The sequence below is a fragment of the Dermacentor variabilis genome, chromosome 3 (genome assembly GCF_050947875.1).
Source record: "Dermacentor variabilis isolate Ectoservices chromosome 3, ASM5094787v1, whole genome shotgun sequence".
NCBI lineage: Eukaryota > Metazoa > Arthropoda > Arachnida > Ixodida > Ixodidae > Dermacentor > Dermacentor variabilis.
The window spans coordinates 87,149,072-87,175,940 of NC_134570.1; the positions used below are offsets into that span (position 1 = coordinate 87,149,072).

Here is a 26,869-nt window from a genome sequence, read left to right on the forward strand (position 1 = left end):
GGTTTACTGATTTCTGGCTTTGGCCGGAGAGCAACTAAGGGAGGAGAGGCGCAATAGTCGTGTTCGTTCCCCTTGATTCAGAGATATCGAGGCATGGCCAGCGTCTGCGAATTTCTCAACGCAAACGTTTGTGATGCAAGCTCCCTTCTTCCTGTTTTTATTATAGAGATGATACATATTCAAATTGTTGAAACATAGGCGCTAATTTCCTGTTTAATTTCTACTACAAGAAGTACTTAACGTCTCGGTATATCGCATCTGAATAAACATTCTAACGAAGCACATCACTCACCACGTGTTTTATATAGAGTGAAATTAAGGCTAAATTTTTGAACGACGGTCCATGGCGCAAAGCAGACCTGAGCGCACGCGCTCTAGTCGTAGTCCAAGAAGTGCCAACTTCGCGTCGGTGGCAATATGGCCCAGCTTATCGTAAACCATCCCGGATTATCGAGAAAGGTCGCCCACTGGCTCCGAAGGTCGCCGATTGAATTGCGTCATAAGGGCACTGATATAACTCACGCCCCAATAAGCTAGATCTTGACCCTATATACTCCAATTACGCCGAAAGAGTTCAAAACAATCGCGTGATTGTAGCGAGCAAATGGAACAAAGCGCACTATCAACGAACTTCTCTCGGCTGCACTATTTCTGCGAACTGAGGCCAAGCATGTTGACCCGCAAGGCCTCTGTCGCGTTGTTTATCGGCCCAACCTTCAGACTCTCTAGCAGGGATCGCCAGAGTCACCCACCATCTTATCCATCAAACAAGCATTTCGTGCTTCCCGCTCCAAAAACCAAGCAGGCCGCATTCCTGAGATCCCTCCTCCTTTTAAAAACCCGGCCTCCGCTGCTCGCCCATTTTTTTAGTGGTGTCAGTTGTCGCCATAGCCTCGGGTCTCATCTCTCGATTCTTATGCGCTAACGAATCGGAGCGCACCGACAAGCGTGCACGTGAAACCGCAGCGCGCTTAGTTTCGGGCTTAGCGTCACCCTGCCCGTACCATTCTCCGGAGCTGCGAACGCCTGCGTTAAATAATCCTCAGCATTACAGTCGTCTTCGTTGTTGGTGGGCTTTCGCCACCAGCGGATGTGTTGTTCTCAGCCAGCGATCATCACCGACAACTCGTGCGTGACAATTGTCACCAGTGATCGATTACTATAGCCGCATCGAGTCGTGGCTACGCCGTAAGAGAATCTTCACCAGCCCAGTCGTGTTCGTCAGACATCACCAGCGATCCATTGTCGCTACCACCGTCAAGTCGTGGATACGCAGGTCGGACGATCATCATCCGCCAAGTCGTGCTCGTTGGCACACAATCTTCGCCGTCCAAGTCACGCTTGCGGTCAGTCGTCGCCAACGTTGCCGTCGGTTAATAACGCATTCGTGGCTCTCGACACTCGCAGTCGCGCTTGTTGGGGAACGAAGCAACGTGGTAGCAGCGAAAACGGTGGCGGCAGCAACCGGCCGCGCTGTACATTCGAACGTCGCGCTCACCACGTGTCGAACGTTCCTCCAAGCGTGAAGAGAGGAGAACGCGTAGCAAGTCCTGCGTATAGCGGAGGCTCGACTTGGCCTGCGTCGAGGCGCGCGGTGGAACCGGTTGGTTGCACAGATCCTGGACAACGCTTTCTCCCGCCGTGTACGCATAGCGGGCCCCGACGGCCGGGGTAACGCTCGGGCGGCGGCCGTCTCGAGCGAGCTAGGTTCGCTACAAACATTCCCGTTCTCTTCGCGCGCCGACGCTCAACGGTGCATCCTCTGCCTGCATCGGGTAACAAGTGCCCTCCCGCGTTACCCCAGTGCAATCGACGATGGTGTCGGGCATCTTCTACGTGGAGAAGCTGCCGGATGCAGATGGCCCGACCGACGACCATGCAAGCTACGGAGGTAAGCGAGCTCGTACTTGTTAATGGCGCGTGCCGCGTAGCGTCGCTAATCGGTTTAGGAAATAATGGAAGAGAGCGCAGAAACTCGCATCTGAAACTGACCGTTACGCAAAGGCTGGGATGCATCCTTGAAACGTCCCTCTGTTTACGTTTACCTTCGGGCAAGCACTGAGAAGAAACGGTCCGCAATTCACTGGGCTGTCGCGATTATTGTTGGGTAGGTTATAATGTGATTAAATCAACTTCACGCTTGCCAATTAGTTGCGCTGACATGGAGCGGAGAATACGGTATACGTGATAATGCTAGAAATTTATTTTGTACGGCGGAGATATTCTGGTTTAAACATTAACAAGAAAATTGATAACAAGGATAATAAACAGATTAGGCTTACTTCATACGATGATTTTATTTTGAAACTAACATGCTTTTTTATTTTATTTTGGTTAGAAGTGAAATTTTTCTTCAAATCGAATGTAGCACACAAAGGGAATCTGCTCTGCTGGGGGATTACTTGGAGAGGTGGACATTACAGGCCAAGCAAATCGCAACACACAGGCAGCTTATTGAAAATATTTAGTTAACATTTTTGTTAATAAATGTAAGGCACGTATTGCAAATGGCAATTAAAACAAAGTGGTTAAAAAATATGCCCTTAGGTTTGTTAGACATCGCACGGACGTTACAATTATGATCACCCCGGGAAGCGCTTTTGGAACGCTCTAAGGCAACTTAACTACAACGCCCCATATACTTCGCATACTTCTTTATGGAGGGTATTCTTGAAAGTGATGATAGTTCGAAATATATAAAAAAGAAAAGGAAAAACTTAAAAAAGGAAATAATCGTAAAGATGCTCATGATGTTTAATTATCTACCTAGACAAAGCGAGTTGTCATGCACGTGATCTGCGCCTTTTGCAGAAATCCCCTCAGAAGATGGAACAGCGCCGTTTGTCAAAGACGATTTAAAAAAAAAAACGCCGAAATTAAAAACAAAATACTGGTGTTGAAAGAACGCTCGTTTTTTATATATAGATGTTGGAAGTAACTTCACTGGGTGTCCTCTCCTTTTCAGTCATTTTTCATGGCACTGTTCAAACAAAAATAAACTACCCACATTGTTTGCCGAACATTTCCTTCCATTGTTTGTCGACAACCAACTACAAACCGTACTTTGTTTTACATTCTAACATGGAAAAACACCTTTCTTTGGTCTGTCACAGAACGTGCTCCGCCAAATCGTAACGATGTCGCTTACTTGCAAATTAGTAATATTTAATAAGTTGAACGCTAAGAAAGTAGGACTTCAAAGAGCTAGCGAACTTAGGCATAAGAACTAAACCCCGACAACTGGAAAAAATCAGAAATCAATGACAATGAAAAATCTAGCCAAGTACCTCGGCCGGCGTGGCACAGGCTAAAACTACATGGAGGACGTAGCTAGGCGCAAATACGAGTACACACTATAGAAAATCCGCCTGCTCTGTAGCGCTAAATTTATTCAAATCCGCATTCACCAAGACTTCAGTTGCATTCACTTATCTAGAATGTCGTTGCGTCAGTACAATCATTATGTTGGTCTCGCAAAAGGACAGGTCTGTGTAAATCTGTAAACCTATTGTATAACATCGACAAACCCGTGCGCGTGCAAGGCAACATTGATTTCCTGTCACCAACGCGAAGAATAGACGTGCGTGCGAAGTTCGAGCCCCGGACGTGTGTGTACAGGAACTGTTCGTGGGTCGCCCGCGCTCCGCCAGAGGTTTCCTCGAGCTTGCTGCGCACTTCTGACATACATAAGCTGTTTGCCGCATAATGTGGATGGCTCTGACGAAGCGCGAACTTCGTTTCCCGCAATGCCATCGGCAATGCCATCAGCAATACTACGCTGATTACGCCGGTTCTCGTCGTTTCCCGCGAAGATATCGCCTGAATATCTCGGCATGCTCTTGCCTGCAAGAAGAACGCGTCGTTCATTGCACTACAAAACGGAAGCGGCGAGGGGTATAGAGGCCTAGATATAACTTTTGGAGGGGACTAAGAAATATGACTGCTGTCGCCGTGCGATGTGCCTCTGGCGACCACTGCCTGTTATTATTACTGCGTCACCTCCAAATTATGCAACCTCTTTGCGCGCGTTTTTACCACGAAGTAGACGCACACTTCCGGAGCCAGGAGTCAAAACAGCTGCCTCATCTCGGCATTTATCCCGTCATTTTCCCCTTTCTCCCTTTCCCTTCCACCAGTTTTGTTTTTAAGGAACTGTGGACGCTTTCAGCATGTTCGTAACGCCACTCCGTACAGCTGTTGTACTCTTCGCAGCCGCATGAATACTACTACTGCTGCACGACGCTATGCGAGTGACGCAGCTCACTGGGATGGTGCTGTTACTCTATACGCGCACGTTCCTTTAGGTATAATAAGTGACTCGGGAAACAAAGCTGGTGCACTTAACTGCTACAATTAAGTGTGAATTATGGGCTATATAATTCTCGGCACTCGCGCGCAGCGGCCGTGTTCACAAGTGATGTATAGGTGCATTGAAAACCGCTTTGAGTGTTGCTCCGTTATCATGTACCTAGCGGCTGGAACTGTCCACGTAGTCGCAATAATTTCATAACAGCACGAAGCGGAATGGTGGCGCGTTGAATTCTAGTGAAGAAACCCTGAAGAAGCACTGCAAAACATGCTGGTGCTTGGTGTAGCAGGTTGACGGATATTAAAGCCTGCCAGACAATATGCCTGAACAATGGCGGCAGGAGAAGAGCGTTGACTAATTGTAGGACGGAGTTCTACATAATTCATAATTCATAATTCTCTAAATTCATAACAACGGAAACTGAACTGTAGGTAAATAAAAATAATTGATGCCGAAAGCAGCATGACTTGTTCCGTATCAGATCTTTCTTTTCATCTTCGTACTGGCGAATATGGTTGAGCCTGCCTTGATTTTAAACGTGCTAGAGCACAAAATCATTCCGTCCCTCCAATCGGTATGCTCTTTTAACGTTCTACATAGTAACCTTATTTGTGTTCGCGAACGTCCTGCGGCAGCATAATGCTTGTGAACACGAATCTAGTATGTAGAACACTGTCGACGCTCCTTTATGTCAGCAATGCCGAACTGTCTGTCACTATTGAAAAAACGCAGGTTATCCCTCTCCTTCCGCAGCATATGCGCGAGCCAGGCAAAACTGGCCTGTTTTTATAATGAAAGTAAATCGAAGCTCGCACTTTGCGGCGAGCACACAGCTGAATTTCGTCTTCGCATGGAAATTCGCATGACACATTTGGAAATTTGAGAGCCAAGCAGGATCAGAGATACATGAGGAAGTTGGAGTCAGATGGAACATTCGATCCTTCGTGTCGCCTCTTCAGAATCGTGATGCTTCGTTCTCGGTCACTTTACCTATATTGTTTTTGTCTCCCAACTTTGTTTCACCTTATTTTACGACGCGCTGATTAAGTATACATCGCCCCACGTTTATGTTGGAAGCTGGAGTTCACCATACTCGAATTTCGCTTAGTGAGGCTCAACCGAGATCTATAGGGGAGTTCCGACCTCGTGGCTCTTGCAGCGTTATTTGTTGGCGTGACGGCTGCGTGCCTCGGCATCTGCGCTCCTTCTTTCTTTGCAAAAGTGCTGACGTGTTTCCTCTTTCGACCTCCGAATGCTCTGGCGAGTGCCTGCACGTTCGACTTGGTGACGCTTTGTCTGGTTCAGATGAGGAACTATATTAGCCTCGTTGCAACGTACCCGAGCCACAGTGGGGTAGGGACCAGACGAATGTGGTATAAGTATCATACATAATGGTGCGGAGTACAAAACAACATTATGGTGCGTGTACCACGTTCTACGCAACTCAGTATGGAATGCCTAAAGACGCATACATTGAACGCATGAACATTTCTGACCCTCACGACTGTCCTTTGCTCGCAACAGAATACGTTCACAAACGCGCGAACGTGTCAGAGTCTTCGAACTATTGGCTTGCATTCGCGTTGCTTTAGGCAATACGCTGACATATACGCTCCGCTTGCACATGCATGAACACCCGGATGCATCAAATCGCTTTTATAAGCATTTCATGACTACCTGTTAATGCACCCTGCATCCGTACATCTATGTCGATCCTGCTTCTGACCGGGGTACTCTTTTCAAAATTCGTGGAGCTATGGGAACGGGCACACGAGCCTCAAAGGTCCGGGGTCCAATTGAAGGGAAGCGGCGTCGAGGGCCTCTCGAAAGCTGCATATGCGGCTCATGTTGGGCCATGCCATATAGGACACACAAGTAGCAGAGATGGAAGGTACATAGGCAACAATTGTTGAAATGCAGCTGCTTAACAAGCGAGGAAGGCGGGAGAATGCTCTGGAAAGCGCCCTCCGGAACCCCAGAGCGATAGCCATGCGCCTAAAACCTTCAATCTACCGCACGGAATTGAACTTTGTTAAAGCGCAAGCTTTACTAACCGCGTCGAGCGAAGTTTCGCCGTCGCCAGCAGTTTGATGTTCATTTGACAGCAGCTGTGCCGTACCCTTGGCAAAGCATCACGTGACTCGCCGCGCCGAGCTCCGCGGCCGCCTCCGGCTTCGCGCATGCGCTCTCCGCAGCTGGGCTGCCGCCTGACCACGTCACTTGCCGCGCTCCTGGCTAAGATACTAGGTAGTTCACTATAGCTAAGAGGAGCGCCGCGCTCGCCTAGTCAGTGCGAGCTTGGCCATGGATGAGAGCGAGGGTCGTCTTCTCTGAGCCTGCGCGGGAGGCTTTCAGCCGTCGTCGCCAAGCGGCGTCTGACCACCCCACGGATGTCTCTCGCCGAGCTGCTTCACTGGAGAGGGTCCGGAATGCAACAGGCGTCGCGCCGTCGAGATCAATGTAGTCACCGCGTTCGCGCCCTGTCCGTTCGTGCTTCGACGCTGCGCGTGTTCGCGGTGTCTCTTTGCATGTCCAGCACTTGCGCTTTCCCCGTGGCACAATAGGCGTCGCACCGAGAACGATGCGTGTCTAGCCAAGCCTAATCCCAGTCATGTCTTGCCACCAACCTAGGCACAGCCGTCATACCTGGCTTAACGATGATTATATACCTAAGTATAGTAATTACAACTAAATCCAAGGTTAACCAAGTGAAAGCAAGAGTAACCCAAGCTTTCGCTTTGCATATCCAGGGTTACCTGAGCTAAGCCGTGGCCCATTTTTTTCACAACTAGCTGTATCTCTAAATTCTTGGGCCGATGGATAAATTCTCGGGCCTTTTTCTCGTATATTTTCTTATAATTTTGCTAGTGTCGTTTACGAAAAACTAAGAAAAAAGAAACTGAGTAGCCGTAATATTTCTGTGAGCACGTTGCCCACAGCAGCCGATCACAAGAGCAGCAAAGAAAACTACAGGAGAGCTAGATTATCCTAGCAGCGAGTCGGCCTAGTTGGAACAGATTATCTTAAAACTTTTTGTGCGCAAACAAACAGGGACAAAGAATAGGAGCAACACAAGGACGAGCGCTCGGCCTTGTGTTGTTCCTATTTTTCGTCCCTGTTCGTTTGCGCACAAATAGTTTTACGTAGATTATCAACCGTTGAGGTACGCCTTAAAATGTGGATCCTGAGGCGTCGTTACACAAAAAGGCGCGGCGTTCCCGTGACTTTGCTCTACACCGCGTGCTCTCGGCGACCGGTTGCTGCGCGGTGTTTCTCCAGCTTGGCCCACGCACGTGTGGTTTCGTGATCACCTTGCAATACGCGGAAGGCAGGAAGCCGAAAGACGGTAAACAAAAGGAAACTTTGCTACTGGAAAATCGGGCGCGCGGGAACTACGAAGGATTGCTTGGCTAAGCGTTTCTCGCTTTCATCCGTGTTCGGGTCGCCGTTGTTGCCGCAGATCGCAACAGATGCCGAGAGGCAGCCTTTGGTGTGTGCCTAATGCGAGGGTGCACTCTTTCATTGCGGATGAAAAGACGACGACAGAGAGCGAAACCATCTCTGAGCGTCTTACTCGATCACGCGTCGTGTTCCAATGAAACCAGCTGGTGCGACGAGAAGCGCTCTAAAACAGGCATGATTACGCATTTTAATATGAATTTGGAGAAAATGGGGAGCACAAATTAAAGCTGTGGGTCAGTTAATTAGCGTTTGAATAAATCTGTTTTCTTCCTTTCTTAGAGATGTTATAGCAAAGGCTTAAATAGCTCGCGCGGTGTCCAGGCAGAAGCAAATGTGGAAGCGAGTTTATATATACAACGGACAAAAGGGGGGCGGGGGAATCGGGAGTTCTTGCGGATTACGTACAACAAAAATTTGAGGTGCTTGGTTTAACTATGGGCGTTGCAGCGGTGGCGTAGAGGTAGAACAACCGCCTCGCGTGCAAGAGGTCCGTGGTTCGAATCCCGGTGCCGGCAATTTTCCACCGGATTAAAAAAAAAATCCGCGTGTTGATAAAATTGCACAAACAGGCCTGGAGTGTGGCCTGATCCCGGTGACCAGAACCGGTAACGCACTCCCTCACCAGAGCAGGATTGGCCACCCTGGTGCAGTACTTGGCCACAACCTCCTATGAACACAACAATCAAACCCCGGCCCTCAGTCCCCAGCAGCTGCGAAGCAACTGACCACGGCGGCGGTCAGACCTGCGACGCAGCAGAGGGTGCTAAGAATCACTGGCTCCGGACAGGCCGCCATTGGAATATGAACCTGGCAACGTTTAACGCTAGAACGTTATCTAGTGAGGCGAGTCTAGCAGTGCTATTGGAGGAATTAGAGGGCAGCAAAGGGGATATAATAGGGCTCAGTGAAGTTAGGAGGCCGAAAGAAGCATATACAGTGCTAAAAAGCGGGCACGTCCTGTGCTACCGGGGCTTAGCGGAGAGAAGAGAACTAGGAGTCGGATTCCTGATTATTAAGAATATAGCTGGTAACATACAGGAATTCTATAGCATTAACGAGAGGGTGGCAGGTCTCGTTGTGAAATTTATTAAGAGGTACAAAATGAAGATTGTACAGGTCTACGCCCCTACATCCAGTCATGTTGACCAGGAAGTTGAAAGCTTCTATGAAGACGTGGAATCGGCGGTGGGGAGAGTGAAAACTAAATACACTATACTAATGGGCGACTTTAATGCCAAGGTAGGCAAGAAGCAGGCTGGAGACAAGGCAGTGGGGGAATATGGCATAGGCACTAGGAATATCAGGGGAGAGTTATTAGTAGAGTTTGCGGAACAGAATAATATGAGGATAATGAATACCTTCTTCCGCAAGCGGGATAGCCGAAAGTGGACGTGGAGGAGCCCGAACGGCGAGACTAGAAATGAAATAGACTTCATACTCTGCGCTAACCCTGGCATCATACAAGATGTGGACGTGCTCGGCAAGGTGCGCTGCAGTGACCACAGGATGGTAAGAACTCGAATTAGCCTAGACCTGAGGAGGAAACGAAAGAAACTGGTACATAAAAAGCCGATCAATGAGTTAGCGGTGAGAGGGAAAATAGAGGAATTCCAGATCAAGCTACAGAACAGGTATTCAGCTTTAACTCAGGAAGAGGACCTTAGTGTTGAAGCAATGAACGACAATCTTGTGGGCATCATTAAGGAGTGTGCAAGGGAAGTCGGTGGTAACTCCGTTAGGCAGGATACCAGCAAACTATCGCAGGAGACGAAAGATCTGATCAAGAAACGCCAATGTATGAAAGCATCTAACCCTACAGCTAGAATACAACTGGCAGAACTTTCGAAGTTAATCAACAAGCATAAGACAGCTGACATAAGGAAGTATAATATGGATAGAATTGAACATGCTCTCAGGAGCGGAGGAAGCCTAAAAACAGTGAAGAAGAAACTAGGAATTGGCAAGAATCAGATGTATGCGTTAAGAGACAAAGCCGGCAATATCATTACTAATATGGATGAGATAGTTCAAGTGGCTGAGGAGTTCTATAGAGATTTATACAGCACCAGTGGCACCCACGACAATAATGGAAGAGAAAATAGTCTAGAGGTATTCCAAATCCCGAAGGTAACGCCGGAAGAAGTAAAGAAAGCCTTAGGAGATATGCAAAGGGGGAAGCCAGCTGGGGAGGATCAGGTAACAGCAGATTTGTTGAAGGATGGTGGACAGATTGTTCTAGAGAAACTGGCCACCCTGTATACGCAATGCCTCATGACCTCGAGCGTACCGGAATCTTGGAAGAACGCTAACATAATCCTAATCCATAAGAAAGGGGACGCCAAAGACTTGAAAAATTATAGACCGATCAGCTTACTGTCCGTTGCCTACAAAGTATTTACTAAGGTAATTGCAAATAGAATCAGGAACACCTTAGACTTCTGTCAACCAAAGGACCAGGCAGGATTCCGTAAAGGCTACTCAACAATAGACCATATTCACACTATCAATCAAGTGATAGAGAAATGTGCAGAATATAACCAACCCTTATATATAGCTTTCATTGATTACGAGAAAGCGTTTGATTCAGTCGAAACCTCAGCAGTCATGGAGGTATTACGGAATCAGGGTGTAGATGAGCCATATGTAAAAATACTGGAAGATATCTATAGCGGCTCCACAGCCACCGTAGTCCTCCATAAAGCAAGCAACAAAATCTCAATAAAGAAAGGCGTCAGGCAGGGAGATACGATATCACCAATGCTATTCACAGCGTGTTTACAGGAGGTATTCAGAGACCTGGATTGGAAAGAATTGGGGATAAAAGTTAATGGAGAATACCTTAGTAACTTGCGATTCGCTGATGATATTGCCTTGCTTAGTAACTCAGGGGACCAATTGCAATGCATGCTCACTGACCTGGAGAGGCAAAGCAGAAGAGTGGGTCTAAAAATTAATATGCAGAAAACTAAAGTAATGCTTAACAGTCTCGGGAGAGAACAGCAATTTACAATAGGCAGCGAGGCACTGGAAGTCGTAAGGGAATACATCTACTTAGGGCAGGTAGTGACGGCGGATCCGGATCATGAGACGGAAATAATCAGAAGAATAAGAATAGGCTGGAGTGCGTTTTGCAGGCATTCCCAAATCATGAACAGCAGGTTGCCGTTATCCCTCAAGAGAAAAGTGTATAACAGCTGTGTCTTACCAGTACTCACAATGGGGCAGAAACCTGGAGGCTTACGAAAAGGGTTCTCCTCAAATTGAGGACGACACAACGAGCTATGGAAAGAAGAATGATAGGTGTAACGTTAAGGGATAAGAAAAGAGCAGATTGGGTGAGGGAACAAACGCGAGTTAATGACATCTTAGTTGAAATTAAGAAAAAGAAATGGGCATGGGCAGGACATGTAATGAGGAGGGAAGATAACCGATGGTCATTAAGGGTTATGGACTGGATCCCAAGGGAAGGGAAGCGTAGCAGGGGGCGGCAGAAAGTTAGGTGGGCGGATGAGGTTAAGAAGTTTGCTAGGACGGCATGGCCACAATTAGTACATGACCGGGGTTGTTGGAGAAGTATGGGAGAGGCCTTTGCCCTGCAGTGGGCGTAACCAGGCTGATGATGATGATGATGATGATGTTGGTGTGAGACAGAGAATGAACTCTAATAAAAAGGATGGCCCAGTGGCCTAAGCAGGGCTGCGGGTCATTGGTGTGGATCATCAAAGAAACAATATCTAAAAAATGAGAAAATGATTATTTTAAATTATTTTTTTTCTGCCCGGGTCAGTTTCTATGTCACTTCCCGTGGCCGATGTCTGATAATGGCGTTTCGAGCCTAAAACCCGCTGATTGACTCACATTTTCCAAATATATCTCAAGGCCTCTTTCAGCTGATAATGATGATGTCCCGAACGTAGACCGACGCTTTGCGGAGCTAGCATATTCCGAGGCGGCGACAGCGCGGTGGCTTCAGCGACGCTTTTGGTCCCTCTATATTTTTTTTAGCCCTAATGAATTCCTAGCGTTCGTTGTTCCCACCAGAAAAAGAAAAGAAATATCAGGATTTCTAAACAATATCTACCTGACTTCAAGCTGAGGCTGGCGAAGGCAGTAAAAGCAAGGAAAGTATTAACCAAGAAAGTCCCGCTAAATGCAGGTAGCCAACAAACCCAGCAGAATAGCGCCATCTAAGGCGGGCTTTCAATTGAAGCGTGACCAAGCAATTATACAGGAAACCGAACAAGGGCGAACGCTTATGCTGTCTTCGGCTGGTCGTTTCTGAGCACTCTGGAGCGCTCTCGCGAGCGGCGTTGTCTTCGGCTGGTTGAAAGAGGGTGCGCGCCCTGCGTTCGGCTGGTTCTTCTCGATTGCTCTCCTCTATCTTGGAGCGCTCTGAGGCGCTCCGAGCCCTGTCGTCGGAGCAGTCATCGAGATTGAAACGTCATCGCAGCGCCGCGCCGCTGCTGTTGGCGACGGCCCACCGTAACCTTGGCAACCTAGGCTACTGCATGCTCGCGTCTCGACGAACGTTCGTCCCGCCGGCACGTCCGCCGGTTTTTCCGGCAGCGCCGGGAGCTTTGGATAGGCGAAACATTGGACGTTGGCAGTAGTCACGTAGTTTCGCATCAGCAATTTCCTCCTCCGAGAGCGAGTCGCACGTTCGGCTTGCGCGCTTGTCCCCTACCTTTGAACTCGGGAAACGACCGATCTACCCGACTCTGCTTCGGGGCATACGGGCGACCAGTCGAAGATACCATTAGTTTCCCAGATCCACCAGTTTGGATCCGGTGACTGATGGCTTCGCAAAGTCCGCACAAAATGTAGGCAACTCTACCCTATAGGTGCGCAGAATTGCGTCAATAAGCGGTCCACAAGTCCACCAACTGCGCATTGCCTACGAGGCACTATTTCATTGACTTACTGATTCGTAGTGTGCAAATCTGGAAATTATGGACAAGGATGTTATGAGAACTATCAACGTACTTCCTCGTCTTAACCCATTCTAATTTTGCACGCTCAGCTCAAGCCCATCATACAGTTCGTGACTCAGCGAGAGAAAGCCAGAATTTTTTATGCGAAAGTGTCAAACGGCTCATTGAGCGAAAAGGCCGGTGGCGTCTATAGCAGCGACACGTCGCCTTACTTCCGATTGGGTGTGACGTCACTTCACGACCGCGCGACGCGCGCTCGCGCTAGCTGGCTCGGACATCGACGTAGCTACACCGTGAATGGAGCAGAGCAGGCGTCGGGGAATAGCTGCTGCCGCGGTATTGCGTGAAGGGAGAGGGCATCGCCTCGACGCCACGTTATCCTCGCTCTCGGAAGCCTGTGTTATCAGGCGTTGCTTCTTACCCTCGCTCTCGGAAGCCTGTGTTATCAGGCGTTGCTTGTCCGCGCAAGCTCTCGCCTGCGTTCTCTCTGCGCTTCGGAAAGGGAAATCAAAACGTACCAAGCGTCTCAACGCGCTTGCTTGCCCGCGAGGTGTTTATAACCCGAAGAACCCCTCGGTGGCGTCCGATTGGGCAATAATGTATTCGCTTCACAAATCGTAAGACGATTTTAGATGTCCTCGGATTTTTTAAGGACAACGCATCGCGGCCGGCCGCTGCTCTTAACAATTAATTTTAGTAGACAGCTCCGTCTTACCATGACACGCAATGACATTCTGTACTACTGTTACGCGTTTGTTATACCCAACCAAACCCGCCGTGCTTGCTCAGTGGCTAGGCTGTTGGGCTGCTGAGCACGAAGTCGCGGGATGGAATCCCGGCCACGGCGGCCGCATTTCCATGGGGGCGAAAACGCCCGCGTACTTATATTTAGGTGCACGTTAAGATTGCCCAGGTGGTCGAAATTTCCGGAGTCCTCCACTACGGCGCGCCTCATAACCCAAAAGTGGTTTTGGCAGGTAAAACCCTATAATTTATTTTTAATAGCAAATCAATAAATGATTTCTCACCCACATACCAGCCGGCTTGTACTAGCTCAGATTGACGTTCCTCAGGGCCAATGCATGGTGCACACGTATGCAACGGCTAGTGCACGAGAAGCGTGGGTCTGCTTTGTAAGCCCTAATCATACCGAAAATTAAGTATATACACACATCTATACCACTGAATATTATTCTTTAAAGGGAAGCTGAAGAGTCTGTCGAATTCAATAAGACGCTCATATACGGATGCGAGAACCTTATAAACCATGTAGGTAAAATTTGGGGTTTTTTTTTCAATTAGGAGCGACGTAATCGTCGGTTAAAATTGCGCTGTAGCTCCGCCCCCCGTCGAATGCCGCGCGCTGCTGCTGACGCTGACGATGCGAGCGGAGACCGGAAACCGCGGTGTTGTGACGTCAACTCTAGTGTTTTGTTCCTTCGCAGCCTGCGCGACCGTGCCTGACCGTGCTTGTTTCTGCGTGCGTTCCATCGTAATCTGCTTCGATCGACCCTGCATTCCTTTGTTGGTGCGTCTGCGTGTATGTAGAGTGGTAGTCAACGCGCGCAGCATCAACTGAAGTGGTGGGCCGATCATGCCGGCTTTCTGTGCAGCCTACGGTTGCACGAGCACCAGCGGCCGCGACGATGTTGTCTTCCATTGCTTCCCACAAGACAAGAAGCTTTTAACGAAGTGGGAAGCTGCTGTGAAGCGAACGAATTTCAAGCCCTCAAGAACAACAGTGCTGTGCTCCAACCACTTCCGTGACGAGGATTATCACGAGAATTTATCATTAAAACGTGCGTTGGGTTTGCCAGTCAAGTCGGCTCGTCTAAGGCCCGGCGCAGTGCCGTCAGTGTTCGCGTACACAAGGAGCTCGTCACCGCTGTCAAGGCTGCAGCTTTCGCGAAAACAAGGAAGCTTGAGGTAAGAACCTGACTGCGCGAACCATTGTTCAGTGTAGTTTAATACGTGTAAGCTAGTGATTGCTACAATGCTTTTTTCAGATAAATGGAGTTTGAGCTGGTGTACCGGTTTTTGTAACAGTGAGGCGTTACGCCTGAATTAACCGACCGTCTCACGTAGCCGACGGAATTCGCCGCCTTCACGACTTTGGTTACGAGTAGTGTGCGGATGGCGCACAGATGAAGGCCACTACACGTATTGCATGAACCGGGAAGCTTTTCACGCGTTTAAACCGTCTTTGTAGATTGCCGACAGCTTTGGACAGCGCACAAATGCCGACGATCGCATCCCCGCTTACGGTCCACGAGGAGGCATGCAGGAACACAACACTACAGTTGTTTGAGCGGAAACGAGCTCACTAGATCGGCGAAAGATCGGCGAGATCACTAGATCGCTTTGCAAAAAACATACTCACCAAAGAGCATTTCCAACACGAGGAGATCCCAAGACTTCGCTTTCGTTAGCGTCGAAAGCACTGCTCGCACCAGCATCGTTTGCTTCTTCGAGAGGCCGGCTCTTCGCAATCGGCTCGTACATGTAGGGAGTAACGCCGAACTCCCCAGAAAAACGCAGTCTCTTTAAATTTTCCATTACCTCTTAATTTTCCATTACAGCACCAAACTACCTGGCACCGTGCTTCATGTGTAACGGCAGCGGTCGGTCACTAGAGTTGACGTCACGAGGCGCCCGACCAATCACAGGCGGAAACGAGACGCGCGAGCTGGGCGTGTCCGCTGCTGCACTTTTCGTCGAAATAAAATATATTTGCGCTTTCTTTCGCTCAATTTCGATACGATATTCGAATTCGGAGGGTTGAAAACCTTTATGTACACATGTTCACTCATTTTTTCTGGAAAACCTTTCAGCTTCCCTTTAACTCCACTCTTACACCGTCTCGGTTTAGGGCCTCAATCATTTGTTGCAACCAATCCCCAATGTTGCCGAGCGGAACCGTTAATCCTCACTCCTGAGCCTTCCCAGTCTGATCGCTTGAATAATTATGCTAAGCTTGCAGAGAATAGCATAGGAGAGCTTGTGTCTCCATACTTGACCCCTTTCTTGATATGTAATTTTCTACTTGTGAAGAATCAAAGTGGCTGTGGTATCTTTGTAGGTACTTCCCAAGATATGCACGAAGTGATTTTCGTAGGGACCATTGTTCCTTCGCGCTGCAGTATTTTCGGTTTTTTCCCGTGTTTTACTGAAAGACGCTGCTCCCATTGCCACGGCAATGGAAGTGGAGTCGGCAGAATGCAGACGCGACGTGACTGCTTCGGCAGGAACCGGCCCGAGCAAGAGAACTTGTCCTCTTAGTCAAGCTGACAGCGAGGACACTGTGGTGTACTCCTGCTCAAACGACGACGCCTCAGATGACGAAGGCTTCGAAAGAGTGGAACACCGGAAAGCCAAGAGAAGAAACATCAGTGGACGGTCTTCGTCAAGTAAGTCTACCGTCGTGCCACAGCGACGGCCATCGGCGCACACAATTGTTTTTGTGCCGGACACGCCTGCCGACAACCTCAACCGCCTTTATAGACAAGCGATTTCCGTTTCTCTCGAGGCTCTTCTCCCAAGGGAAATCAAGGACATCAGAATTATTACTCGAAAGAACGTCCCGGCTCTTGATGTCCACAACCGAAGCGCAATCAAGGCTTTGGTGGCAGTAAAGCTCCTGGGCAATATCAATGTCCACTACCTCATTCCGCAGGACAATGAAGCCACGGCTGGTATTGTTTATGATATTGACACATCGATTAGCGACAGCGACCTACCAATTTTAATCAAACCTGCGACAGATGGTGTTGCCTTACTACAAGCTCGGTGCCTTGGCAAGTCGACCTGTGTAAGGCTCGTGTTTAAAGGTGATTGCCTACCATCACATGTACTTTCGGCATGTGGTACGACCTTTCGTACCCAGACCACTTCAGTGCAGAAGGTGTCAAAGAATTGGACATGTGAGTGGCGTCTGCCGAAATACAACGATATGCCCACGATGTTCCGAACAACACGACACTGACACTTGCCGTGCAACAGAGCTCAAGTGCCCAAATTGTCAAGGCTCGCACGCTGCATCCTCAAAAGACTGTCCACGCCTAAAGAGCAGAAAATCTTGAGAAAAATGGCCAGAGACGGATCGGCACACAGAGATGCTTCTGAAGCAATAAGGCGACATCGCTCCGGAAACGAAAGTCTATGAAATCCTCTTCCGGTTCAAGGGAAATGTCTCGTCCGGCAACGCCGCCTCCTGTTCCATCTGTCTCCACTAAGAAAAGGAATGTCAACAAAAGAAGTGTCCATGACCTTCATGCTTCATCAAGTGAGGTGTGGCCAGCACTGCCGAAGACATGCCACGCGCCAGAGCCACAGCAAATGACTCGCCACTTAAAGTCAAATATCACTACAGTTGACCAAATGCGAGACAAGGACTCACAAGTGACTGCCATGCTCAAATCGCTCACGAATGTCATGCGTCTACTACTGACAAACACGGACACTCCGGCTGCTCGTAGTTTACTGCAAGTATTGGACGCGCGGACTCCAGTACTTGAAAGCATCGCATAGCACCATGGCCCGCCCCTCGCTGCCCTTCCACAAGGAAGTCAAGAAAGCATCTCTACTGCAGTGGAATGCCCGTGGTCTCAAATCGAGAATTTCAGATTTTAGACATTTTGTCTTCGAAAACGGTTTTCCCATCCTTGTAATTTGCGAGCCGAATGTGCAGAATGTTATACGTATTTCTGGCTATGAGGCATTCATGCCCTCTACCTGTGGTGATGTGAGCAAGATAATTGTATATATTAGATGCGATCTGACTTACGTGTTGCACCCAGTCTCGCCTCATGACGACAGCCAGTACGTTTGTTTAATTGTGAAAACGAATAAGCTGACGTTCCCACTCGCCGGTGTTTACATTGCTACTTCAAGTGGCTTCGACTCTAAACGACTGCACGACGTGCTATCAGCGACACCCGGCCCTACGATTCTCACAGGAGATCTTAATGTTTACCATGCGCTTTGGGGGAGCTTGAAGATTGACTCCAGGGGAAGGAGAGTAGCATCCTTTGCCACACAGCATGACCTTTACTGCCTCAACAATGGTAGTCCGACATATTTACGCGGGCTTACGTATAGCAACTGCCTAGACTTGACCCTTGTTTCTGGGCGTCTTGAAAGAAACGTGCAATGGTTTCCAGACATCGAATCACATGGAAGCGACCATATTCCGACGTACCTGAAGATCAAGGGACTATCCAAATGGAGGGAGTATGTCAGTAAATGAACCATTCAAGTCGGGAACACGAAATTCAAAAAGCCATGTAAGAGGCTACGCGTACTTTTCAGCCTTTGCCGAAATATGAAGAATTTGAAGCCGAACTGCTGCGACTACGAGCCATTCGCCGGCGGGCTGAAAGAAGATATAGAACTAAATCCATTCATGATCTCAGAGAGGCAAGGTGGATGTAAAAAGATTCAACGCCGCATTGATGCACTACAATCTCAAAGATGGAAACGTTTCTGTGAATCGTTGTATGCACGTCAGCGATTATCTCACATATGGAGAACCGGGCGTGGACTTCGCGTATCACCGCAACAGCGTGTTCCTTTCAAATATCTCGCTTTGCACCAAGGTCGCAGTGAAATTGACATTGCTAAAGAATTTTGCTCAAGACTTGCCAGCTTGCAGCTCCAACGCACACTTACACCATGTGCCACTCCTGTGCCACGGGATTCCCGCATGGATGTAATTTTTTTGGTGGAGGAGCTTGAAGCGGCACTGGCGACTTGCAGGCACTCCTCGTCACCTGGGCCGGACGGCGTTACCCATGTGGTGCTCGCCAATCTTGTGCAGAAAGCACGACTCATGCTGCTAAATCATTACAAGTCTTGGCGCAACGGTTTGGTTCCACGCGAACGGAAATGCAGCCGCTTGGTTCCACTTCTCCAAGCTGGTAAATCAGCGTCAAACTTGCCATCGTACCGCCCCATCGCTCTGACCAGTTGCATAGTAAAATAATGGAAAAAATGGTTTTGACGCGCCTAGAATGGTACCTGGAAAATTACAACGTGTACCCAGATGCTATGGCTGGCTTCCGGCGTGAGCGTTCATCTATAGATAATGTCATCGATTTGGCTACGTTTGTTCAGTATCAAAAACGTCTGAAACGACTCACTGCGGCATTGTTCCTAGACATAAAAGGCGCCTATGATAATATAGCACATTTTGCCATTGTAGATGCTCTGATTGAAGCCGGAATCGGTGGCCGCACTTTTAAGTGGCTGTGCAGTTATTTCACCGACAGGCATTTCTTCGTCATGACCGAGGATGGCACCACGACTCAACACCAAACGTTCCGTGGAGTACCGCAAGGCGGAGTGTTGGGGGGGGGGGGAAGTGCGACGCTATTCAACCTAGTGCTCGTTGACCTAGTCAGATGCTTGCCCAGCACAGTTCATGTATCAATATTTGACGACAACATCTGCATTTGGACGTCTGCTGTTACACGACTGCAGGTACGAGCACGGCTACAAAAGGCAGCTACGTTAACATCACAGTACTTGCGAAAACAGAACTTAGAGCTGTCTTCAGAGAAATGCTGCCTTGTTACATTCACTCGGAAGGCAATGAAGCGTTACGCTGTAAATGTCAATGGGTATCCAGTTGCAAATGAAAGGAAACACCGCTTTTTAGGGGTAATTATTGACCGCGACCTATCATGGAGCCCACATGTTTCATACCTGAAGAAGAGATTATTGACAATAATACATCTCAAAATTCTCGGCGGAAAGTCATGGGGAACTTCGGTGCGGTCAATGCTGCAGCTTTATAACGCCTTGTTCCTCGGTTTCGCAAGATACAGCCTCCCTGTGCTTGGTAACACCTGCAAAACAAACCTGCGTTTACTCCAGGGGCTACAAGCTCAAGCCCTAAGGACGTGTCTCGGTCTTCCGAGGTGTGCGTCTGCAGCGGCAACGATTTTCATAGCTCGAGAACACCCAATATCAACGTACTTGGCAACCGACGCTCTCAGGGCGCATATTCGGCACATTGCCCGATTACCTTCTCACCATCTTGTCGCTCTACCCGCAGAAAGCGCGCATGCAACTTTCAGTCGTATAATTGATGGCAATCGTACCTCCTTGCCATCGAACTGCATGCCTGCAGCAAGACCATCCTCACCTTTATGGTGCCTGCACAGACCTTAAATACGCCTCACCATCCCAGGAATCATGAAGAAAGCCAACATGCCGTCGTCTGCCCTTAAGCAGGCCACAGAACTTTTACATGAGGTGCACAGTGGCCGCATACACGTTTACATACCTGGCTCAGTCACATCTGCAAGTGCAGCTGCCGCTGTGGTGGTACCAAGACCATCCGTCAAAATACAGCTAAAAACGTCACATGTATCATCAACGACAGCTGCTGAACTGGTAGCCCTGCGTGCGGCTCTTTATTTAATTTAGGAGGAACCACCCCACGCATGGTCAGTCTTCTGTGATTCCAAGGCAGCCCTACAGAGTGTACTCTTAGCACTGCGCCATGGATCACATGAGCAGCACGTCGCAGAGATCAGAGAAGTCCACCATCGACTAGTTGGCGAAGGACACGATATAATGTATCAGTGGTTGCCTAGTGACTGTGGCATACATGGCAATGATCGGGCAGACGCAGCTGCCCGATCTGCCCATGACGGCGTCAACGGCGTTGCCATTCCTCTTTCGAGAGCCGACGCAGCGAAAAAACTTTGCGCACTTGCGCGTGACCTGGTATTAGCCCAATGGAATTCATCCGATTTCACAAGTGCACGCCTTCATACCATGGAGCCTCATTTACAGCTCCGTATTCCACCCGAGCTTCCACGATGTGACTGCACCCTTCTAGTCCGCCTATGGCTTGGAGTAGCATTTTGAAATGCCTGCTCCTGCCTTATCGGAATGGCTAGCAGCCCACTTTGTGACTTTTGCGGGTGCAATGAAACAATCGATCTTCTTTGTCAGTTCTCTCGTTTTAACCCACAAAGAGCGGTCCTCTCAGCCACCCTAGACAAAGTGGACAAGCGCCGAATGTCAGAAAACAAGATCCTTGGAAACTGGCCTACGCGAACATCAGCGCGATCTGCTATGAAGACGTTGCTGTGATACTTGAAAAACACGGGACTTTCTGACAAATTGTGCCTGTACACTGTGGGACGTAGGACTGTACGGTGACACTGCGGGCTGCGGTGACAAGGGTGACAACGCCTTTGCGGGGTCAACGCCTGCGGCCTGTACGGTGACAACGCCTTTGCGGGCTGCGTGACAGTGCTCACAGAAACAGTTCGTGTGTACGTGCGTGTGTGTGTGTTTAGGTTTTTTTTATCCTTCTCTCTCAACTATTGCATCCCCTTGACCTCCCCCAGTACAGGGTAGCCAACCGGAGATAATCTCGGGTTAACCTCCCTGTCTTTCCTTTGCCTTTCTATCTCTCTCTCTCTCCAAAGATATTCCCGTATGCCTGCTGTACTGCTTGATTACGCAATGCCTTATCAAATGTTAATCAAATGCCTCTTCATAATATATGAAAGCCATATAGAGACGTTGATTGTACTCCGCAGATTTGTCAAATACCCGATTGATGACATGGATATGTTCCATTATATAAAATCCTTTCCTGAAGCCAGCCTGTTCTATTTGTTGATTGAAGTCAAGTGATAACCTTAATCTATTGGAAATCATCTTGGGGAATATTTTATAGAATACTGAAAGTAAGCTAATGACCCTGTAATTCTGCAATTCTTTAACGTCTACTTTCTTATGGATTTGTACAATGTTGGCATTGTTCCAGCTCTCTGGTACACATCAAGTCGCGAGGTGTGTAAAAAGCCGCAATCTCTTCAAGCATCAAATGTCCTCTATCTTTGATTAATTCAACTGTTATACCATCCTCGCCTGCCGTTGAAGATTAATATGCAGAACACAAAGGAAATGTTCAATAGCCTGGCAACGGAACAAAAATTCATGATCGCCACTGAGCCTCTAGAGCCTGTACAGGAGAACGTTTATCTAGGTCAATTACTCACAGCGTACCCTGAATATAAAAAGGAAATTTACAGAATAAAAAATGCGTTGGAGTGCACACGGCAGGCATTACAAAATTCTGGCCGGGAGCTTAACGCTGTCATTGAAAACAGAAATGCACCGTCATTGCATTCTACCAGAGCTAACATATGGGGCAGAAGCTGAATTTTTGATGGTTAACAAAGAAGCTTGACAACACGTTGAGGACCGCGTAATGACCAATGAAACAAAAAATTTTGGGTGTAGCGTTAAGGGACAGGGAGAGAGCGGTTTGGATCACAGAACAAATGTGGATAGCCGATATTCTACTTAACAGAAATAAATGGAGCTGGGTAGGCTATGTAATGCGTAGGGCAGATAACCAGTGAGCCATTAGAGTTACAGAATGGGTGCCAGTGGAGCGCAAGCGCAAAACAAGGGTAATCGAGATCGCTGGGAGAGGCCTTGTTGTTGTTGTTGTTTTGCTTCAGCGCCACTCAGTTTGAGAATGAAGGAGTACGTACTAACTTCCAACTTCCAAGTTACAAGTTAACGCTCATCCTGTCACCTGTCCCTGTCCCTTCATACTCAAACTTAGTTGCGCTAAAGCAAGACAAGAATATGATGCACCAACTCGCCCATTCAGCAATACTTGTTAATGACTATTCTGGTGAGGATAAAATCACTGAAACGTCGGCTTTCTTCTTACTAGAACTACAAGCCGTACATCATGTCATCAAGTGTGTTACGAAGCGCTAGAAGCTAAACATTTACATTGAATCACTCGGTGAATTGAACGAACTCCAGAAAGTTAACAAGACAGTTGAAATCTGCCAATCTGTACATACACTAAGCAAGTCTTCACGCTTAGCGTTGCAGTGCATTGGCTTTTGGGACACAGTCGATGTTCATTGCATAGCTTGGCCGACCGAATGGGTTGTAGAGCTTCTTTAGCTGGCAACCTACAAGCCTCGTTTTCTTCTGAGCACCGAGCTCTCCTACAATCGCTGCAGTCAAATCTATGACGTAACACACGTGTAATTATGCCCACGTGTCTCATTCCGTCTCGCAACCTTTGCCAAGTGGCGCAAATTTGTCTTCAGAGGCTTCGGGCTAGGCTTTCCCTGACACCTGTTGGAACCATGGAACGCGTCCTAAGTACCAGACTCCTACGTCTTCATTCATCACCTATTGTGGCTGCGCCCTCGTACTCAGCACATTAGGTACAAGATGCCCAAAGAGGCCAAACTCGGGCCTTAGGTTACAGGGGACTATACCCACTTCAATTAAACATGACATTCCACTATAAATTTGAACTAAACATAACAATTAAAATCGCCTCGCTTTTCTCGTTTCATTGTCTGTCTTCTTCATGTGGTTGTACTTGAGCAAGCGGCATGCTCTGAAATGGACGTGTGTTTGCGATATGTAAACAATCGGGGCACAAAGAAGAATAAAGGAATCTGGCATAACCTCTGCTGAGACACACTTGTAATGCCAAAACTTTCAGAGCAGTGTGGTAAAAAGCGCTACCGCCAAAAAGTTAATAAATAATAATATTTCGGGTTTTACGTGCCAAAACCACTTTCTGATTATGAGGCACGCCGTAGTGGAGGACTCCGGAAATTTTGACCACCTGGGGGTCTTTAACGTGCGCCTAAATCTAAGCACACGGGTGTTTTTGGCATTTCGCCCCCATCGAAATGCGGCCGCCGTGGCCGGGATTCGATCCCGCGACCTCGTGCTCAGCACCATAGCCACTGAGCAACCACGGCGGGTGCCAAAAAGTTATAACTCAGGATCAACTACTACAGCAGATGACACAATGGCTCCCTTTGGGTGGGCCAGGTCGCCTTTAAGTAATTCATTTATGGGGTTCCGCGTCCCAAAACCATAACACACGCTCTATAGAAGAAACCGCATGGGAAAATGAACATGCAAATTTTTTAGTTCTTCGATGAGGGGGGGGGGGAGAGGCTTATAGTTGGTATGGCGTGACCGCATGATATATTGAGGGGAGGGGGAAGGAAGGGGGGTCAAGTTGCGCTGCAAAGATGTCACACACAAGAGCAATAACGCGTGAACACAAAATGGAGGACAGCGCAAGGTACGCATCCTTTTCAGGTTTACGCGTCAGTGTCAATCTTTCTGTCTCCATGGCAGTGTGGCCTTCGTGAATGGGAATGAAGACATCGGGCTCAATAACACACCACCACCTAGCAGTACACGCTAGGGCTCGTTTGCACCTTCCCGCGCAAGTAAAGAATCAAGACGGACAGCACCTAAATGACTTTCACGTGGCGCTCTCCGCAAGAGCTACGTTAAATCGTCGGGTTTAACGTCCCGAAACTGTCCGCTAGGTTATGAAGGACGCCGTAGAGAAGGAATGCTGACTACTTTTGGCCATCTGAAGATCATTAAAACGTGCACCCAAAAGCAGGGTGTACGAGGCATTCTGCAGGTATTCTGCAGGAGCCCCAGCTTTAATGCGACTGTCCTGACCGGGAATCGTAACAAAGTAGAAGGCCACTACAAAGACACCCACGGTTAAACCAAAATTACAATAAACGGAGTCACTGTGTCGAATACCCTTCCACCAGAAAGCAAGCACAAAAATAACTTATTTAGCGTTAGAAAGGCATTTATCAACTAAAACATAGGCTTTCCTCGTTTGATGCTCTGAGAACTAGAAATATCAGTGACTTTACGTGACATATAACTATCCTCGTACGGCACCACCATCTTTATTTCATGCTTATTTTGTTTTTTCGATTCACTAGTGTTGAAACTTGTTTTGTAGTCAGTTTCACTGGTAATGTTGCCTATGTGCTCATTGCATAGTGCACAGTTTATATGGATGAGTTGCTTGCATAAGTACATTGTACCAAGTTTTTTTTTATTATGGTCTGACTCAGGTCGCTTCGGTCTTTTATGTAACTTTCGCATTCCCTTAAAATTTTAGTATGTAATATGATCTCCTCTTACTTATATTTGAATGAATCTCAAATAGCCTCACGCTAGGGACTCCGATGCCTTAATACTATACTTTTTTGTAAGATCTCTAGTGTGAATAAAATCAAACAACCAACCCCCGACCTCTTTCTTAGCACCGAAATGCTATATAGCCGCTGAGTAGCCACACCGGATTCCACAAGAAGTGACCGGGCTTTCGAAAGGCTACATGTTCCTTTCCATGCGAATTGTTAGTAGCACAACGCGCTGTTTTGACCTTAGGTCAACCGCTAGGCGTCGCCTCGCACTTAAGGCGCTCAAAAGTTAAAATTGACTGAGCGAAAGGCATCCTCGCTATTTCTGCAATTTCTCACCTTGGCTATTGCGTGACGTAGTAGTAACACCGAAGTACAACATCTGCATACGCTTTGTTGTATGGTTTGTTATCCTATTTCGATAGCGCGATGGATATAAAAAACGCTATAGTGGCAACCTAGTCAATGCGATGCGCAGTTCCTTTAGAGGAGAGCGGTGATAACACGCGCTCGGGGACAACGCGCCCTTGAACGAACCGCCGGGTCGCTGACGGTCAATTGTGTTTACAATCATTGTCCTCAGGGTCATCTGGCCTTGCCGTCCACTTCAATACAAGGACGATGGATTGCCTCTTCCTGTAGAGAGAGGGATCCGTAACAGCACGACTCACGCTTGTCTAGCTTAGGAAGCTTGTGCTGCTGTAGTAATGAGTCATCCGCGTACACCCGACGTGACCCTTTACTGCAGCTTCATCCTGTGGCGTTTGATACAGGTGTAGTTAAAAAGAGGGAAAAAATGCTTTCGCTCGGTGTATTTTCTATATATTTCGCTCACTCTTCCAGCTAACCCCCTATTTTAAATTTTTGGTTGTATTATGACTTTAGGATAAATTTTGGTGACGTTCCATCAGTTTTCTTGAATGACCTTGAGTCCATTGGCTCCGTTCGCAATGTATATATAACATTCCTTCGAGATGCGGGACTGAATGAGACTCTGTAGATAACGTCTACGCTAGTGCATTTAACGCGAGTGCATGTATTTGTGTTTGGGTTCGAGTGCATGTGTTTGTGGGAAAGGAGAAAAAGAGCAAACGAGAGAGTGGCGGTGCTTGCATGCACGTTTTTTTTTCACTTTCTGTTTCATTTCTCGCCGTCTCCCCTGGAGTATAGCATGACGAACCCGTCGCTAGGCCAACCCCTCCAGATACCACTGAAACATTATTTTAGCTCTCTCTCTCATTATCAGATTCACTTGAGGGCCGATAAATGTTATCGCGTTTATTAGACCAAGATTGAATACATGAATAAATGTGATAGCCGTTATTTGCGCAACACGTCTCATTCCCAAGCCCAGTCTTCATCTGGAGATTTCACGCGTGCAGGCATTGTCAAATTGGAAAGCAAGAACAGGCACACACACATGCACAAAATGTGACAAATTTGTACCTCTCACACTGCCCAATATTTTGGCGGGACTGTTTACACGCATAGTTTGCAAAATATTTTATCCCCGCTTAGCACTCACGTTCGCTTATTCCCGAGGAATCATCGAATGCCTAGCGACTGCGTCGACTGCAGAGAAACGCTGCAATAATAAAGACGCGAAGCTGCAACAAGCGCCTTCACTTCAGCGAAAGAACAACGCCAAAGCCGTGTAATGGCGCTCGTTTCTTCCTACACGCGTCAAACGAGCTGCGAGGTTTTTCTTTTTTTTTTTTTTTTGTGCTCAAGATATCGCGTGTACGCCGAAGGCCCACCAACAGTGCTTTTTCAATAGCGTCAGGCGAACGTTCAGCTCTCCCGAGTCAAAGCTGACGTGCTGTTCATCGAACACGTGGACGGCGGCTAATTTTGTAGGCGAGCCACACAGGCACCTGTATACCGAGCCGGCCTTTTAGAGTTAGACAAGTACGTTAGGCAGACGGACAGTACGCATTAATTGAGGTCATCGCATCGGATTCACATGGACAAGAAAGACGACAGGACGTGAGCCATCAGCGTCAACGCCCCGTCGATTACCCTGCGCAGAAGAGAAACTGTCTATCTGGAAAATCTTAGGTTATGCGTGCGATCGTTTCTACTTGTTTTGTCGGTATAACTGACATGCTCTTCTGAAATGAATAGCGTACGTCCTGTCGTCTTTCTTGTCAGCGTTAATCCAGGGCTATGAGCTCAATTAA

At 48.0% G+C, this 26,869-nt stretch overlaps 1 protein-coding gene across 1 annotated transcript in view; it reads left to right on the forward strand.

The window, feature by feature from the left end:
- The first annotated feature begins 1,646 nt into the window (after positions 1 to 1,646).
- LOC142576000 (Na(+)/citrate cotransporter-like) overlaps positions 1,647 to 26,869 on the forward strand; it is a 66,397-nt gene continuing 41,174 nt past the window's right edge. The window contains exon 1 of the mRNA XM_075685866.1: positions 1,647 to 1,891. Coding sequence (XP_075541981.1) covers positions 1,816 to 1,891 — 76 coding nt within the window. The 5' untranslated portion in view covers positions 1,647 to 1,815. The remainder of the gene's footprint in view (positions 1,892 to 26,869) is intronic.